At 35.5% G+C, this 15,474-nt stretch overlaps 1 protein-coding gene across 1 annotated transcript in view; it reads right to left on the reverse strand.

The window, feature by feature from the left end:
- Cep290 (centrosomal protein 290) overlaps positions 1 to 15,474 on the reverse strand; it is an 85,825-nt gene that overhangs the window by 63,165 nt on the left and 7,186 nt on the right. Inside the window, exons 7-17 of the mRNA XM_029542288.1 lie at positions 15,100 to 15,153; positions 14,086 to 14,238; positions 13,189 to 13,371; positions 12,159 to 12,248; positions 9,741 to 9,863; positions 8,642 to 8,765; positions 7,644 to 7,816; positions 4,977 to 5,139; positions 3,393 to 3,493; positions 3,231 to 3,318; positions 1,584 to 1,696 (exon numbers count right to left, since the gene is read on the reverse strand). Of these exons, the coding sequence (XP_029398148.1) occupies positions 1,584 to 1,696; positions 3,231 to 3,318; positions 3,393 to 3,493; positions 4,977 to 5,139; positions 7,644 to 7,816; positions 8,642 to 8,765; positions 9,741 to 9,863; positions 12,159 to 12,248; positions 13,189 to 13,371; positions 14,086 to 14,238; positions 15,100 to 15,153 (1,365 nt within the window). The remainder of the gene's footprint in view (positions 1 to 1,583; positions 1,697 to 3,230; positions 3,319 to 3,392; positions 3,494 to 4,976; positions 5,140 to 7,643; positions 7,817 to 8,641; positions 8,766 to 9,740; positions 9,864 to 12,158; positions 12,249 to 13,188; positions 13,372 to 14,085; positions 14,239 to 15,099; positions 15,154 to 15,474) is intronic.

Raw genomic sequence — 15,474 nt, forward strand, 5'->3', positions numbered from 1 at the left:
AAAAGAGATGGAAATGTTTCTACCACCTCTTCCACCCACAGTCCCCATGGCAGGGCACAGAGAGATGTACAGGGGTTTTCTGTCTTTGGTGTCAACTATATTGCTCTGAAGGTCGAGCTTTACACTACCTGTTCTGCCTGGCTTCTCTAATGGTCAAGTTCTAATTCTGCATTTCTACTCTGCTCTTCTTGGATCAGTAAATCCTGAACTATGGTTTCATTCTAAAGAAATATTTACTATATTAATAAGGGGAGTCAACAAATTTAATGCAAATATACTGCAATTTTAGATTTTTTTTAAAGTATAGATTTGTTATACATGAGTGTTAATGTGTAAGTAAAAAGATATCTTTCCAGAATTTTTTAGAGAACTCCGGTTAATAATAATAGTAATAATAATAACACAGGAATTGCATGAATTTACTTGGAAAGAAAGCTCACCTGAGATCTAAGGAATACTGTCTCGTGCTGTAGCTGCCCTATAAGATTTTCAAGGGGGTGTATCAGAGATGGTTTGGATTGTGCAGCAATGGGCACAAGATCTGAAAGATTAACTTGGATCTTACTTCTCAACATCTCAGTTTGTGAGGGTGATTCACTTTGTCTTTTATCGTCTTTCAAACTGAGATCAGCATACTTTTTTTGAGAATAGACCTGGTTATCTTCTGATGTTCCTTCATCCACATCATGGTCATATGACTGTTGAGGAAACACTGCAGAGCTCTGCCTATGTGATAATTTCCGCATTAATTCTGCAGCTGCTGGTGACGCTTGAAAAGATGAACTGCTCTTCTGTAGGAACCTGGTTTTCTCTAGACCTCGATGGTTTCCTGACCCTCTCTTCATATGGTCATCAGAGAGAGAGTATAAGTATTCACTCAGTTCTTCACTGCTGTCCTTACTGAAGGTACTGACTAACGATTCTAGGTTTCTCAAAGATCGTAGACATGGTGCTTTAAAAATCTCCCTTATTGTTATAGCTTCTGGAATTGCATTGCTGTCTTTCACTTGCATAAATGAGGAGCATCTCGTTAAAGAGACAATAGGGTCCCCTGCACTGCCTACACTTTGATGGATTCCAGACAGCATTCTTGATAAGGATCGTGTGGCCATGTTCTCCTCTGCCTCACTTTGATCTGACTGTAGAACACTGAATGATGGTCTCCTATGCAGCAGCTCTGTTTTAGCTGAACTCTTAATCTGTATGCAAAGTAAATATTGTCTCATTAATCAATCTTCTGATCACCATTCTATTTAAGCAAGCAAAAATTATTATTTAGGGGCTGGTGAGGTGGCTCAGCAGGTAAGAGCACCCGACTGTTCTTCCAAAGGTCCTGAGTTCAAATCCCAGCAACCACATGGTGGCCCACAACCATCCGTAACAAGATCTGGCGCCCTCTTCTGGAATGTCTGAAGACAGCTACAGTGTACTTACATATAATAAATAAATAAATCTTAAAAAAAAAAAAATATTATTTAACAACCTAAGGGGGCAGAAGTGCTAAATGAGATTAAGTGAAGAAAAATACCCAACTGCTTGCATTTTTCCTTCTTTTTAAGTCAGAGCATTACTGTTTTATTTACCTTTGATTGTGTTTCATTCATATTATTGAGGCTCATAAAATTTAGTTTTCTTTCTCCTATTTTATTTTCATGAGAAAAGGTTTCAGGTAAGTTCAAGTCGTCAATGGTTAATCCTACAAAATGAAAGAAATAAATAAGAAGCAACAACAACAAAAATAATAACTTTCCTTTATTCTAATATAAGAATAAAGTTGTAATGCAAAAAAATAGTTTAATACTTTTAAAATCCTTGACCAACAAGCAGCCAATATAACTTTGATCTAGTTTACTTTTAATAAGCTATATCAATAAGGGAATAATTTGAATTATATCATCTTTATCATTTTATTCTGTATTAATTTTAAAGTACCCATTAATAAGTAGTAAGACATTTTAAAAATATAAAGAATTAAATTAAAAGTCATAAATTTTTATTGTATATATTTACATTTTACTTTATTTTTGTGCTGCTGGCAAGTGACCTTGTGCAGGTTCTATACATGCTAGACAAGATTCCTAATACTAGGGTTTCACCTAATACTGAGGCTCACATAACATGGCAGAAAAGGGGGCAGAAATATTTTAAGAGCCAGAGGACCAGGATGTCTGTGCAAAGATTGAGTTCTTTATATATGACATAGAAGTTACATCCGTGAAACTGCAATAGCACAGCAGTTTAAACAAGACCTGAATAATGAAAATGCCACTTAATATAGTAACATGGACAGGGAAAATCACACGGGGCCTCAACACTAGATGAAAAGTTCCAGGAAATTGAAAAATGCTGAGAGAGGGAGAATTTGTCTTCCCCTTAGATAAGTCATCTACCCAGTATACCAACGCCAAGTGTCAGCCCTAACAACAAGCATATAAGCCCAACACTAATGGATTCAGTAGTTTTATTTATATACACACACACACATACACATATACACACACACACACACACACACACACACACACACACACATACACAGGATGGAGGTGGGATGAGACATGGGAGGTGAAGGAGGGTGAGAAAATAATCTCTGTATTTTAATTTTTAAATGTGTATAACGCTCTTTCAGAGGACCCAAGTTTAGTTCCCAGCACCCACACCAAGCAGCTCACAACTGCATGTAACTCCAGCTCCAGGGAATCCAGTGCGTTTTTCTGGCTTCTGCGGGCACTGGCACAAATAGAGCAGGCAAACATATATATATGAAGGAAGTTTCTATATATGATTCTCAAAAAGTGAACTGCAATGGCTGTTATAAAGATCACACTGTCCTTTTAAAAGGAAGGTAAACAATGAATGTTAATATAAGATTACTGAAAAATTCCAGTAAATTTTAATAAAATTTCATTTAAGCACTTCCAATATACAGCTTTGAAAACAAAGAAGCATTCTAAGGATGAAATACAGCAATATAAAAATTACTGTTTTAAGATATTCATCATAACAAGGTAGGGAACAGAGTGTACACGGAATTTTTCAAAAGTCCACAATTCGAATCTAAATTTTTTAAGTGTTTCAGATTCAGGATCACACTCAATTATACCCAGTTATTTCTTCTGTGAGACCACATGCACGGCAACAGAGCAGTCACCCTCGACACACAGACCACACCAAATGCAGACGCTTGCTTTCTGCGTGACTCTTTCCAAGGGCGGGAGAACCAAGAATACCTGAGGCTGCGCTCCTTTTGCCTCTTTCTTGAGCCATTTGACGAATTTTTCTTTTTAAGTCAAGCCGCTCCTCCTCTAGACTTTCGATCTGCAAAGCATGAGTTATTAGTAGTTCTCCTTAGTTCAGATAAGAAACTCATCAACTGAGCGAGCATCACTTGCCTCTTTCAAAAGAACCTGGTTCTCAGCTCTGTACTGCTGCTGCTTTAAGCGTTTGCTATTTCTAAATTCAGTCAAATCAATCATTGTCTTGGGTTCAAGGCCTGAAATAGAAAGCAAATAATTACAAATTTAAAAACTTGCAAATGAATGACAAAATCTTCACAGAACATGAAATAAGTAGTATTCATTATCATTTGAAACATAGAGACTTTTTATTCAAGATGTCTAGACAGTTATACTACAAGAAAGCTAAATGTTAACTAATTATGAAAGTCCTAAGGAACACATATGGGGATGCTGCAAAGGTACTACAATTCATTACCTAAGAAAGCCTGTCACTAAGTAAACAACTCAATGCTCACTTGAAACTTAATATAGAGATGACATTTAATAATATGATTAGACTAAATCAAATGCTTAGAGTAATACTTGTCAAATAGCAATTATTATTACTAATCATGTTGTTATTGATTTAATCCTCTCAGCTAACCAGACTCCTCCATTATATTTCCTGATTCATAAATAACTAGGAGGTAAAAATCAAGTATCAAGACAGTCTAAATAGTTGTACATCAGACTTTGGATATTAAAAGCTAAACCCATCAGACTTTGGATATTAAAAGACAAGAAATAAACATGGTGTTTGTGCCAGCGGTCTAGATAGGTCAGAAGTTATCCACACATACTTCTACATTTCTAACTGGGACTAGACTAGTTATGTCAGTCAGAAATCTAGCTTAAACACCTAGTATAATCCTAAATTCTAGTTAAATTGTTTCAGAAATAAATACTCAATATAAAGTATTCATTTTTCTTCTATACAAAGATTTCCTTGGTTGTTAGTTTAATTCTAGGAAAGCACTAATTGATAGCCAGCGAGGACACTGAATCACTATATAAATCAGTCATTTTAAAGAAGCAATTTAGACCAGACACTTTAGTTATAACTTACCATGTAAAGTAGTAGTATTAAATAATTCATCCCTAATTTTAAAAGTATATAAATCCCCATGTTATATTTGGAAATTACATCTTAGAATAAACGGAATTCCTAAAATACTCAAGAAAACATAAGCAGTTTATAATGTGTTTATATGTCCTCAAAAGTTCTACAAAGGACTTTTAAATGTTCTCAAAAGACCATTCTGTAAACTAACAATTCATACAGTTGTTTCTTATTGCAGAAAACCAATTGTTCTCTTATATGCAGCATAACGCAATGCACTTTCACCATTCGATCATTACTGAAGGCTTACTGGGTCATTGAAAGCCATGTTCCTTATCAACCATCGGGCCCCAAACCCACTTCTGTCAGAGTATCTCCACTTTTGTTTAAGTGCTTTTATAGAAACATTTATTTGGGCAAAAATAGCACCAACTGCTAGAAAAAACTAAACAAATCTAAGGTAAGAGCTGAAGGGGAAGTACAGGGCAGGAAGGGAGAGCACATAAGCAGAATGTGTGCACATTCTTTGCTTGAGGAATAGGGCCACGTCCCTACAAAAGTAAAACCAACCCAAAGAAAACAAAGAGGACTTGAAAATCAGGGCTGAGGACAAAGCAGTGTCTCAGAAAACTCCTTACCAGCCCGCTCTCTAAGGGCTTCGTTTTCATCAAGGACATCATTGATCTTCATCTCAAGCTTATTGATTTCCTTGGTCAACACTTCGATCTCTCCATCTCTTATTTTAATTTGGGCTTTATAATTCTTTATTTCGATAACAGCATCTTCTAAGCCATATACTCCCTGAAAAATAACCCATCTAACTTCAATATAATTTATTTGAATAAACAAATCAAATGTATGGGTTTACCTTTTTTTATTAAGGTGATGGGTAAACTTACCTATACCTGTATTTTATATGGCAGACTTTTATAACTGATGCATAAAAAATAAAAATAGCACATACTAATCTTTCACTGTGCGTCTATAAACCAAATCTAGTAAAGAGGGCAGAATATAAACATCTGACCCAAAGGCAATGTGACTCAGCATATTACAAATTGAACACTGAGTAGGTAGAGATAGACATAAAGGTAGAGATACAGCATACCAATCAGAATGTATACTTAGCTGCCTGATAACTCAACTTAAAAATATGAAAAGTCCAAGTAGAGTCCGTTGATACAGATATTGTAGGCACCAAAGGCATGCCATCACAAGTTCATCAAGATAGTCATAGTCATACCTCCATGCAGGCACAAAGGACAGAGATACAAGGGTTTAATCCTGATACCTCACCTGAGCTGCTTGTCTGAACAAAACACTTCATCAAAAGGTTTAACGGGGAAATAAAGACAGATGGAGGAGAAAGGAGGGTAAAAAGCAATAATGCTGTCTGAAAAGCCATAAAGAATCACGTGATTGGCGGTTTATATGAAAATAAAAACAACCTTATACCAATTCTAATTCTGTGTATAAATAAATATATATATGGTTTAAATAAACTTTTCTCATCTATACTGACAACAATCCCTCCAAGAGCCAAAGATCATGTAACAAAAACCCAATACCAGACATGAGATGCCTTTTTTTGAGTTGCTAGCCAAGGTTGTCTAAAAGATTCTGAAAACATACAGCTTACTGCTATTGCCCCGATTGACCCTCAGAGGTAGAAGGTAAGTCCCAATTACTGAAGACACAAGGATTTCAGGAACAGGGCCTAGAGAGTTCAAGTTGGAACTGAATTCTTAAGCCTCTTCCCTGAGGACTAGCTTTCAAGGTACCAGAAGGCACCATGCAAGCTTGAAAAGGTGGGACACAACTAACAAACCCTACCTACCTCTGCCACTTATGAACCTCACTGACCAACATGACAGTAGTTTCCTAAGGAAACTACTCAGTGCTAATTGAGTCATGGTTACTGTAGGGCCCACAGCTACTACTTCACTAAGTCAGCATGATCCCACCAACAATGGAAACATTTGTCCTTATACCTACAGATAGGGTAATGCTCTTTCTCTTTGCAGTAGGAGCCCACAGTACCTCAGCCCTACACAGAGAACTACACAGAACAATTCACAAAGTGAGCAGAAAAAGTCTTCTCTAGTGAAAAAGCACATTTGGTTATCCAATATCCAATAAATACATACAAGTAATTCTATATGTTACAGGATATTTGATCACACTGTGAACCCCAAGATTGTATATTTATTGAAAAAACCTGTTTCTAGTTGTGGTGTGGCTCAACCATTAGCATATACCTTTAATCCCTCTGGCTGGAATACAGACACACCCTAGGACAATAACTTTAATGCCAAACCATGAGGGCAAAGTTTATTTGTAGAAGGAAGCACCCATGTTTGGAAGTGATGTCTACCTGAGTGGCAGAACAAGTGATGAATCAGAGATGGAGTTTACAGAATAGGATATGCCCAACTCTCAGGAGAAGAGAGAGGAAAGAGATGCTTCTTAAGAGACAATAGCACAAAGACAGAGATGAGGCAGTTTTTAATGGGACAATAGTACAGAGACAGGTTGCAGAGAGATAATAAGTCAGACATAGATGAAGACAGAACAAGCCAGAAAATGAGATGGAACCAGATTAGATATTGCCAAAGATAGTTTGAGGCCAAGGACAAGAGAGAAGCCAGATTGAATCAGTTAGCTTGGAGAGGAATTTGAGCCAGAACAGCTGAGTTGAGAGGTCAGAAAGAGCTAGGGAGGAGTGAGCTTTTTCAACAGTCAAGTCTCAAAGGCAGAAAACATTCTAGGCCTAGAGAAGGTTGTACAGAGGCTAGAAACTTCCAGGACTAGGCCTAGGTTAGAAGACAGGGGCAGTGAGCCTCTGAGAACACAACTGCCTCTGGCAAATAAAAGGTATTCTAACATATACATCCTGAGTTCATTATATTATAAATATATAATACATATATACATATATAAAATACATGTGTATATATATATATATATATATATATATATATATATGAAACAATAATTAATGAAAAAGGAAGCAATAAAAGTGAGGAGGGTTATGTGTGGATAGTTTGGAGAAAAGAAAGAGAAGGGAAAAATGATGAAATAATTTCAAACTTAAAAGAAAAAAAATAATAAAATAAACTTTTTAAAAAGGAAAAAAAAGGTTTGGAAACAATTCTCTTGACATAAAACAAATGCTTTGAAGTTTGAATAGTTTAAAATGAATCGATATAGAATGTTTTCTTCATGGAACACAGTAAGAGCCCCAGAACAAGCTTGGTGTCAGGAATAACTTTAAGCTCTCTGATTGACAAGATAAAAATACTTACAGATTCATAATCTTTTAATCTTTTCAGAGCCTCAACCAGTTCTTTGTCCTTCTCCCTGGCATCAGCCTCAGCCAGCTCAGCTGTTCTCTCGGCCTCTTTTGTTTTCTCTTCTAAAATTTGTACTTTTGAGTGAATTTTCATATAATGAGTCTGCTGATAAATGTTTGAAGTACCTACAGTGTGAAAAAAGAAATCATGAATGAACTGAATTGAGTACTCCTTATGAATCTGCTGTTCCCAGAAAGGGACAGCAACAATAAGGCACAAAAGCTTCTTAGGTGTTTATTCATTGTAAGACCAATGCGCTCTTTTGGTTTTATTAAGAAAACCAACGTATGGCAACTGGGGGATGTAGGCACTGCAGTTTTTACTAAAGTCATTTGAACCAAAAAAAAAAAAAAAAAAATCAACTAAAAAGTAGAGCTGATTACAGTTACTTAACTAGAAGGATATGGGTTATAAAAAAAATAAAAATAAAATTTTAAAAAGGTTATAAAAGTCCACTTTACAGAGGATGCATCTCTGTGACAGAAAATATTTAGTGGTGATAATAATTAACGTTTCTTTCAACCACTATTAATAGTAAAATAGATTTTCAGCTGGATGCACTGCCAGCCTGAACTTCCAGATGTCTCCTTCTCCTCTGCTTCACCAATGGAGTCTTTCCATTAATCAACCAAAATTCGTTATTTCTTCTAAACTTTAAAAACATTTTTAACCTTTCTTTCTCCTCAGGCTGCTACCTAGTTTGTTTTACTACCCTTTTGAAGAATAGATTTTCTGTTTCTTCTCTAGTTCCTCTTTCCCACGGATTCAGAGGCAGGAGTGGGTGAGTGGGTGGCGGAGAACCCTCATAGAGGCAAAGGGGAGGGGGAAGAGGGGTGATGGGATGGGGGGATTGTGAAGGGGTAACAGGAAAGGGGAATATCATTTGAAATGTAGAAAGTCACTTGAAACACAATATATGCAAGCCTTTTACTTATAAAATATTAAGATACCTTTGTCTTTTTGGAGTTCACTTTTCAAATCTTCAATAATAAAAGTATTTTTTTCCATTTCTTTCGTATACTGTTCTACTTGTTCAGTAAGCATCTTAATTTGACTGTCTCGCTCCTGGATACCCTATAAAATATTTTGAAATAGCAAATATTCATTAATATGGACATACTTTTTTGTAATAAATAAGAGAACACACTTCCTGGTGGACAAATTGTTTCTTTTAAACATTTTTTTATTACATTTATTTATTTGTGTGTTCATGTGTAGGCAGATGTGTGGGGTCAGGTGACAACTTCTTTCACCCTGTGGGTTCCAGAGACTAAACTAAGGTTGTCAGGAAGGACATTAAGTGTCTTTACCCACTTGGCCACCTACCAGACCTGAGAAAGTTTCTTATGTATTCCTCAAACAGCCAACACAACTGTTCTCATGTGAGTATTTAAAGATGGAAAATTTTATTCTAGAACTCCTTAATATCCATGGCTTTTATAGCTCCTGATACGGTATTTTTGCTAGTCATCCATTGAACCATATCTTTGGTACTCTCTCTGTTTGTTTGCTCTGTTCTTTTGTTCTACCCAGTCAGGCTTCTGTGCCTTCTACACCCCACTGCAAAACAAGGTCCTCATCACTGCCCTCATTCTCAAATGTCTATCTTAGCACTTCACTGAAAGAACACATACAACAGAAGTGCAAGGGGTTTTCTGAATGAGTTTGTTTTGCTAAAAACAATTTTTAAGTAGCACACTCACTATATAAGCACACTTAGTTCACTTAGTAGTTTAGGCATAAGAGACACAATAATAAACATTAGTAAGAAGCAAGGTATTTTAAAAGCTATAGCTTTTGAATAGATACTAAGTAACTCCAAACTGACAATAAATAATAATATGAAAAAGCAAAATAACTCTATTCTAAAGTGTTATACTCTCTCTAAACTTAATTCTAGTTTTGCCTCCCCCATTAGATATGTATGAGAAACTTCAAAGCTTGTTACACACACAGTAATGGAAGTCGACCAGGCCCACGGATAAGCAGATAAGTCAGCTGAGACTGTAGCATCATTTCCTGATATTACAAACCTTGGGAAGGTTTTACCTGTTTCAGAGCCATAATGTTACTTTTGTCTGCATCAAGTTGGGCATTTTTAAGTTTCCCTCTCAGACTCTGTAACATTTGCTGATATTCAATGATTTCATCATCTTTAGAAGACAAAATTAACTAAAAAAAAAAAAATTAAGATCTGTTATAAAAATGTAAATTAACAAACCACTCATAATTTATAGAAAAGTATAAATACCTTTAGTACATTTAAAACAATACAAAAATAAAATACTTTTTAATTTTTTTCAGTATGCGTTTATAATGTGTTTGTGTCTATGTGTGTGGAGGTGAGGGGTTGATGTGCAGTATCTTTCTCCGTATTTGGGTCTTTCACTGAACTTAGGTCTTACATGCTAACTAGACTGACTGGCCAATGAGCTTTAGGGATCTGCTGCCTCCGTCTCCCCAGCATGCATTCTCAAGGTGCTAGGGACCCAAGCTTTGGGCCACATGCTGCCTGCCACAGAAGGAACTGGATTGATATAGTCATCTCTCCAACCCAGGAAATAAAATCCATTTAATAGAAAAATGCCAGTACCTACAAGTACCTAAATACAGTTTGGGATTCACAATTCAATCCTTAAAGAAAACTCTGAGTGTCAGCTCTCATTCCTAAACAAAGATTTATGGAACTGCAAAGTGTTTTATATAAGATGTTTATTAAGAAAACATTAAAATGTCACAGGAAAGTATAAAATAACTTGAATAAATGAAAGGATACTTTGTGTTCTTAGCTACAGGGGCCAAAGAAAAATCCTATGGATATTCATAAAAATCCTAAAAATTGTTCATAAGAGTCTAAAAGACAATACAAAAATAGGAAGAACTGGTCAGATATTCAGACATGCAACAACTATAAGAGCATGTGGTCAATCAACTGAACAAAAAGAGGGTGTTAAACTACTCAAATTCAACACAAGTTTTATGTAATAAAAGCAGAACAAATCGCTTCTCGGCCTTTTGGCTAAGATCAAGTGTAAAAGCAGAACAATATTTCAGTATAAGAAAGATGAAATATTCAACAACATTGCTTGAATAAAGTCATTCTGCTGCATCCATTACAAGTTTTTTAAAAATATAAATATATATGCTTCAAAGATTTAAACTAAAATATAAAACCAGAAGGTACTAAAAATAAAATAGAAAAGTTTTCTTTTTGTTTTTCCTTTTTCAAAATGTATTAACTGATTTATTTATTCATGTATTCATTCATTCATTTATCTATTTATCTATGTGGAGATAATATCTCACTACTCAGAAGTCCAGGCTAGCCTTGAATTCAGGACCCCCAGCCTTCTGAATAACAAACAGGGTTAGACATATGCCCTCTGACCTAGCAATATCAGGAGTATCTAATTATAGTAAAAGGTCAAAAATATTAAAACATAATGAATTTAATTATAAAATATAAAAACAAATACTTCATATCAAAAATTAAGAGTGCCAAAAGAAAAATAACAAACTAGAGGGATACATTTGCAATTTGAACTGCAATCATACTTGCAGGAATTGATTTTGCATATATATATATATATATATATATATATATATATATATATATATAAAATTTCTCATTAAAACCCTGCCTTCAAAAGAAAAACTAAAAACCTCCTAAGTGTCATACAACAGGGTACTCATTCATTATATGCACAAAAATTAAATATTAAAATATGGTTGGAACACCTGGGTCCCAAAGGTTAGAAACTACACTCTATGGTGAAAGCAAGCCTGGCCCTCACTTGTGTCTTAAGGCCCTGGGAAGCAGCCATGCTTCTCCACTCATGGATTGTCTGTGCACTACCCTTTCTAAGCTGGAACAGCAGCCGCATGGCTACGACAGGACAGCTAAAACGGTTACTTTCTAGAGCTTCACAGATTATCTGACCCCTGCAGGATGAATACAGCTTCATCCCATTGCACCTACAGCTGCGATATACACTATCTGATCTTCCCAGATAAGAAGCAGTTCCTAACTGCCAATAAGAGTTCAATGGGCAGGGCCAGAGGTGGAGATCCTAGAAGGGCCAGCTTTCACAGTACAATTACTAATTCAGTCATCTCATTTCACTCACAAATAGCTTCTAACCATCCTAATCCTAGCTTCTGATGGGGCACAGCTCTGGACTTAGGGTGGAACATTAGACAAAGAAATGGGGTATTCTGAAAAGGCTTTCCACATGATATTGATAAATCTTTTTCCTGATTCCATTCCAGATTATTCTTGCCTGGAAAGTGCTTGTCTAATAAATAAACAAGCTCAAGGAGTACATATAGAAGTTTTAGAGCTTTTATAGCCATATAATAAACTTCTTAAAAATCAACATGTTATTGACTGATGTAAATCCTTAAGAATCAAAATCAAAGTTAAATCAAAATACAAAATAAGAAGGGTCGTATCCTGTGGCATAGCACCTTCCACTCTTCCACTTTTGCGTTGACGGCCATCATGACTGGATCGTCTTCTTCATCCTTTGCCTTCAGAAGATCTGTGAGCTCTCGCACCTAAGAGTAGCAATCAGTTCATAAAACAGTTCAAACCAGGGAGAGATCATGTATTGCACATGTATATTTAAGTATGCACAAAGACATGTTTACAGGTGCATTATATATTACATGTACCATTCATTCATTACTAGAGTAGTCATATTCTTAAAGGTGACATGTAATGGCTGTATAATACTAAATAAAACTTTAAAATCTGAAATGCTCTCAAATTGGACACTTTTTATGCTGCCACAAGTAGAAAATTACATATCACATTTCATTTGCTGTGTTTTAGTCAAAAACAGGCATAAAAATACTGTATTGATGGTTTACATATCAGGGCCACATGAAGCATGCATGAGTCTAGTGCTTAGCTATTAATGGTATCCCCAAAAGTGTTCATGTATATATCTAACCTATATTACTTCCAAAACCTAAAAACCTACCAAAAGTCTAAAAATAAATAAATAAATAAAAATAAATCACACTCTGGAACATTTCTAATCCCAAGCATTTTAGATAAGCTCTACTCAAGAAACTATTATATAATTATTACTAGAGAATCACATTTTCAAACATTATTGTACTTTTTAAACAAGTTTACCCCATGTAAATAATAAATAATATATTGATCTTTGATATATTTTCAGTGTTTTAAGAAATAAAGTTAAATGTTATAGCCACTGGGTTTTTAAAAATCTTCATATCCCTGAAACTATTCTCAGCACTCCTGTCTACACTCCCTTGAGCATCATTTATTTTCCCCAAATGGCCAGGACCACAGGTGCACGTGAAGAGCCCTTTTGGACAAGTACGTCAGGATGGCAACACATTCCTGTATTAAGACAAGCAACAAAAGCAACATCCTAGAACATTAAAGTCTGCCTAGTTTCAAATACACACAATGAAGTCATAAGAGGCTGGCGAGAAGCAGGCTTGGTTTCAACACTGCTCTTACTTGAAGGCGATAGTGCTCATTCTCTTTTCTGATCTGGTCCATAACAGTATCCGTTTGATGCACAAGAGCTTTCATCCTGTTATACTCATCAGTCATCTTCTCCATTTCCTGTACAGACTCTTCTAGGTTTTTCCTCATTTCTTGGTTCTGAACTTCAATTTTCTCATTAGCTTCTGTTAAGGTCTAAAAATGTTAAACATACTATTACTTTAAAACAGTCTTATAAGAAACTGAAATTTATACTAAACTACAATTAAATAGAGCCATAGAGTCCTCCAGAGAAAAAAAATGATTCTTGATAGACCATTAGGATTAGCACAGCATTGGCCAGTTAAATGAAATTAAATGTCAAGAAAATTGTCTTTGGCATCTCAATTGTACTTGGTGCCCAAGACAGAGTAATGCGGAGTAAATAAATAATTGAAAGTTCAAAGGCACAACTTATTTTGTGTTTTAATAGTACATGTGGAGGCAGAGAGATGTGTTTGTGAATAAAATACTTGCAGTATAGACATATGAATGCACACAAAGCCAGACACTGCAGCTTGCATCTTTATTCTCAGTGGTCCTACTGAGAGAGAAAGGAGGTGAATCCACGGAATCTGTGAGCTCGATGGCCCGGAGTGCAGAGTTTTGCACCACAAATGGATCCTACCTCATACAAGGCAGAAGCTGGTAACAAATACCAGAGGTTACCCCTGACTCAGCACACATGCAGGCACCCATGTGTACACACACACATGGACAGGCAGCATTATACATACACAGAATAAATCAGTTAATGGACACAGGAGCAAATACATACTCAAAAGTAAGCAAGACAGTAAATGTTAGATTTACCCCACCCTGATAATAAATTTGTAAATCCGCGCCTCTGAACTGATTTACTCAGATTACCTGTATTTCATCCAGATATTGAACAAGTTCATAGTTCTTTTTTGACAACTGTGATCGGTAGTCACTGTCTTCTCCTCTCCTTGATAGAAGTGATTCTTTCTGCGAATCTATTTGTTTCTGGTAGTCAATAATGTCCTGTCGAAGCTGCTCATTCTGAGTTTAGAGCAAACACAGCAGTCAGCATTAAACCTCTATCCAGAGCCAAAAAACGAGACAACAGGACAATTCTATTGAGAATGAAAAAAACTCTATCCCTTAGCTGCTGATCCCAGAGCAGCACTCTAAGTTCCCATGGTTTAACTACCCTTAGGGCCTCACCTTTTTCTTTAGACGTTTGTTCTTCAAAAGAACAGGAAAAGAATAATTAGAAATGAGAAAGGCAACACATAATTAAAACCAACATGTATGTGTTAAAGAAAGTAAGAATAAAGAACATTTTAGAACAACTGAATGCATTATTTAAAATAGTGAAAGAAAAGAAAAAATATTAAGTATGAACCAAAAGGAAGAAAATTCTAACTAGGTTAAAAAGAAATTATAGATAAAACAATGAAAAGAAGAGGACAAAGTAGGTGGCAGTCAGAAGAACAGGAATGGGGGAAATGATGTGATCATATTAAATGGGAATTAAAACATTTCTATTACAAGACAGAAAGTTATGATTTAGCATACTAAAATAGTAGTATAAGATTTAATGAGAAACAAAGCTATGACAATGGTGGACAAAAAGTCATAAGAAATCTACCCAAATGCAGTTAGCTGATTAGCAAGACAGTCATGTAACAGAAAACAGGATTGCCCTACACAGTTCCAAGGCAGGGATGAACTACCTAATGGCCTCGAATTTTTGTTGACTCTGTAATTCCCTGAGACAAAGCCCTCATGAAATGACCCAGTATGACTATCATCAGTTACACATAAGATGAGATTCTGGTTAAAATACCATTTTAAGTAAACATTTTAAACAAGTAAGTCTTTGTTGAACCACCCCCAAAACGAAAAGTCTTTACTAACCTCTCTTCTTAATTTGCTGTTTTCATTTTCTGCCTCCTCATTTCGAAGAGCCAACTAAAACAGTAAAAAAAATAAAAAAAGACAAAACTCAAAAGTAATTTAATCTAAGTTCCACATTTAGCTTTTTTTACTTAAATTCTTATTCCTTTCCAGGAAAGAACATTTAACTACTAAGGACTAGTAAGGATTTAATAAAATACAAAAGGAAAGACTCAGCTTTAAAGGAAAATAAACTATATATACCAAAGCAAACTAAAGGCTAAGGAAGACAAAAATCTCAAAGTTATATTTCCCAATTTCCTACAAACTGTTGAAGCTCTTTCTGCCTTTATGCCAAGGAGAAATCACTCTTTCCTCTTTATAAACTGAAATACC

This window comes from Mus pahari, chromosome 9, assembly GCF_900095145.1.
Source record: "Mus pahari chromosome 9, PAHARI_EIJ_v1.1, whole genome shotgun sequence".
NCBI lineage: Eukaryota > Metazoa > Chordata > Mammalia > Rodentia > Muridae > Mus > Mus pahari.